Source organism: Temnothorax curvispinosus, unplaced genomic scaffold (assembly GCF_003070985.1).
Source record: "Temnothorax curvispinosus isolate PA1 unplaced genomic scaffold, ASM307098v1 QBEX01008142.1, whole genome shotgun sequence".
In the NCBI taxonomy this organism is placed as follows: domain Eukaryota; kingdom Metazoa; phylum Arthropoda; class Insecta; order Hymenoptera; family Formicidae; genus Temnothorax; species Temnothorax curvispinosus.
The window spans coordinates 1-3,109 of NW_020217922.1; the positions used below are offsets into that span (position 1 = coordinate 1).

At 36.8% G+C, this 3,109-nt stretch overlaps 1 protein-coding gene across 1 annotated transcript; it reads right to left on the reverse strand.

The window, feature by feature from the left end:
- Positions 1–972: 972 nt before the first annotated feature.
- On the reverse strand, positions 973–2,879 carry LOC112457696. Its single transcript, XM_025020878.1, has 4 exons — positions 2,749–2,879; positions 2,293–2,476; positions 2,019–2,096; positions 973–1,134 (listed from the first exon to the last, which is right to left on the reverse strand). Exons 2-4 carry the CDS (start codon positions 2,441–2,443, stop codon positions 1,013–1,015), a joined length of 351 nt encoding a protein of 116 aa, XP_024876646.1. The 5' UTR covers positions 2,444–2,476; positions 2,749–2,879; the 3' UTR covers positions 973–1,012.
- Between the last annotated feature and the right edge of the window lie 230 nt (positions 2,880–3,109).

Here is a 3,109-nt window from a genome sequence, read left to right on the forward strand (position 1 = left end):
AAGATTACGTCCACCACTTGTTACTTAGGTTTTTTCGAGGTATAATACTACTACTTTGTTTTTTTTCGAGGTGAAGATACTACTGTTTAGATTTTTTCGAGATTTTTGGAGATACAAAGATTACGTCCACCACTTGTTACTTAGGTTTTTTTGAGGTATAATACTACTACTTTGTTTTTTTTCGAGGTGAAGATACTACTGTTTAGGTTTTTTCGAGATTTTTCAAGATACAAAGATTTCGTCTACCACTTGTTACTTAGATTTTGTTAAGGTATAATACTACCACTGTTTTTTTTTCGAGGTAACAACATATATACACTACTATGCGTGTACTTGGCGCCTTTCTTTACCTTTTTTTTAAAAAAGGTAATTTTGTACTGATATCACGCCTTTTTGTAGTATTACGCATTGTATAAACAGTATGTACAGGGTGTTATTTCGAGGTATAATACTACCACTTTGTTTTTTTCGAGGTAACAACATAATACATATGTACTACTATGCGTGTACTTGGCGCATTTTTTTACCTTTTTTTTGAAAAAAGTTTAGTTTACACCGATCTCTTGATACGCGTATCAAACCAATAATCAAACTAATTTACTAGTTATTTACTATTTAATACGCGTATCAAGTGATCAATATAAACTAGGCCAGAGTGAAGTTTCCGAATATAGTCTGAAAGGCTCTCTACCCTATAAGGGTATTCCACGCTTTTAAACACTTTACCCGCCATCGTCGCCGATTTCATATGTTGCCGTATTGTCTTCGAGTTTTCCTACATTTTTATATTATTTCCATTCAGACTTCGCTACGCTAACAGTGTTCCAGACTTTGTATAACAAACAGTGGCAAATACTGGCCATATTGTCCTCGGTTAGAGGCAGGAGCCAACGAAACCACCGTTTCATACTGAGAGAAATCGCGAAAGTACAAATGGTAAGTACTGTCTTTTCAATATATATATATTTCACATAATTTCACATAATTACAATGTTGCTATTTTTATTTTATTTTAGATGGATCTAGATGATGACAACGATTTCGCTGATTTCGGGTTAGAATTATCGGGATCAGCCACCGATATCGCTGCCGGTCCCGTCGCCGCCCGTCCCGTCGTCGCCGGACCTGTCGCCGCTGATCCCGTCGTCGCCGATCATTTCGATGCCGAAGATGATAGACAAGGTAATATTAATATTATATATATATTTAACAGAAAGTAATGATATATTCCGCCAATAAGTTGATTGCGATTGCGAAAAATATTACCCCAGCCAGAGTTTGAACCTGGAACCTCCCGCTATCCGTGCAGACGTCGTCTCAATTCGACCACTGAGGCATGTGGTAACATTTATCGCAATAACAATGCATCTTAATCAAACCATCTTAATCAAAACAAACCATCTTAATCGAAATTAATAAATATCTTCTGTTATATATAAAAAATTTAATTCATATTATATGTATTTAATTCATAAAATTTCTTATACAATTTTATTATTTTACAGTTCGCAGACCAAGAGGCAGAGCCGCGGGGATACGACGCCAAGAAGAAAGATTCATGGCCTTCTTATATAAATTGTCATCACCCAATTACCATTGGGGTAGACGAGGCAGAGGCAGACGTTGAGAGCAACAGGATTTAATCTTTGTCTCTATATAATCTCTATATATAATAATGTCTCTATAATTAATAAAAAATTTGTATCTTTTATAATCTTTGTCTCTATATAATCTCTATATATAATAATGTCTCTATATAATCTATATATATATATATATATATATATATATATATATATATATATATTATCAAATCCTCTTGATTCAAAACGATCTTGATTACTTTTATTAATTTGTATGTAGCTGTTTTGAGACAAATTAGTTGTTTCGACACTCTCAGGTTGTACAGGTAATTTATCCTCGAGAAAGTCGAATAGGGATATTTTTCCGCTGCTTGGTTTACTGTCCTCGGTTTTCTTTTCCCGTTTGCCACGCGACTCTCGTGGTTCCAATAATACCAGCTTTAAATGGCAATCCTTGACCTATATCTCCCAAAATTAAGTCACCATCTAATTCTCTTTCATCAACAGCTACGTCTAAAAATAAAATAATGTATTAATATGATATTATGGCTACGGTCAACGTGACACTACAAATGCTTCGAAGCATTCCTCTTCTCTTTTCTTTCAATGAAGAAAGAAGGAGAAGAAGAACGCTCCAGAGCATTTGTATCACGTTGACCGTAGCCTATGTATCAAGATATATATATATATATATCAACAACTTATTCACCGTTCTCTGGATAGAATTGTAACACTGCTCTTGCGCTTCTTGACAGACATGCATACAACGTTGATAAGAAACGATATAAACGTTTTGTAGGATTGTGCAAAGTTTTGCTTGCATAGCACAACCACAAGCGCAGAAATACTGACAGCCCCATCAAACGTACCAGCTTTAAATGGCAATCCTTGACATATATCTAAAAATAAAATAATGTATTAATATGATATTATGGCTACGGTCAACGTGACACTACAAATGCTTCGAAGCATTCCTCTTCTCTTTTCTTTCAATGAAGAAAGAAGGAGAAGAAGAACGCTCCAGAGCATTTGTATCACGTTGACCGTAGCCTATATATCAAGATATATATATATCTTTCAGCAACGTGCACAACTTCATTTGAGGTTATAATTGGGTACAACATTCATCGCACGATACTTTTATAATTGCAAATCGGAAACGTACCTCGAGTTCAGCTCTTCTGCGATCAACGAAGTCGGGATCGAACGTGTCAGTCGTCACTTTCTGCCAAGCGTAGAGAACCTTCTTTTCCGGCAGCGATGGTAACACGATGGGTGCGTTCAGCCGAATACTCCGCTAGCCTAGCAATCGTGAGCAGTCGCTCGTTTCCTCTCCTTTTAATCCATTGGGTCAAAGGAGAGGAAACGAGCGAAAACGAGCGACTGCTCACGATTGCTAGGCTAGCGGAGTATCGGCTGAACGCACCCAATGTAGGGATACGAAATCTCCAGATAAGCACGAAGCAATTCAATTCAGTATATCGCCGGCACGATTACGGTGTTACTGCCGTTTCGCGTACGCGCGT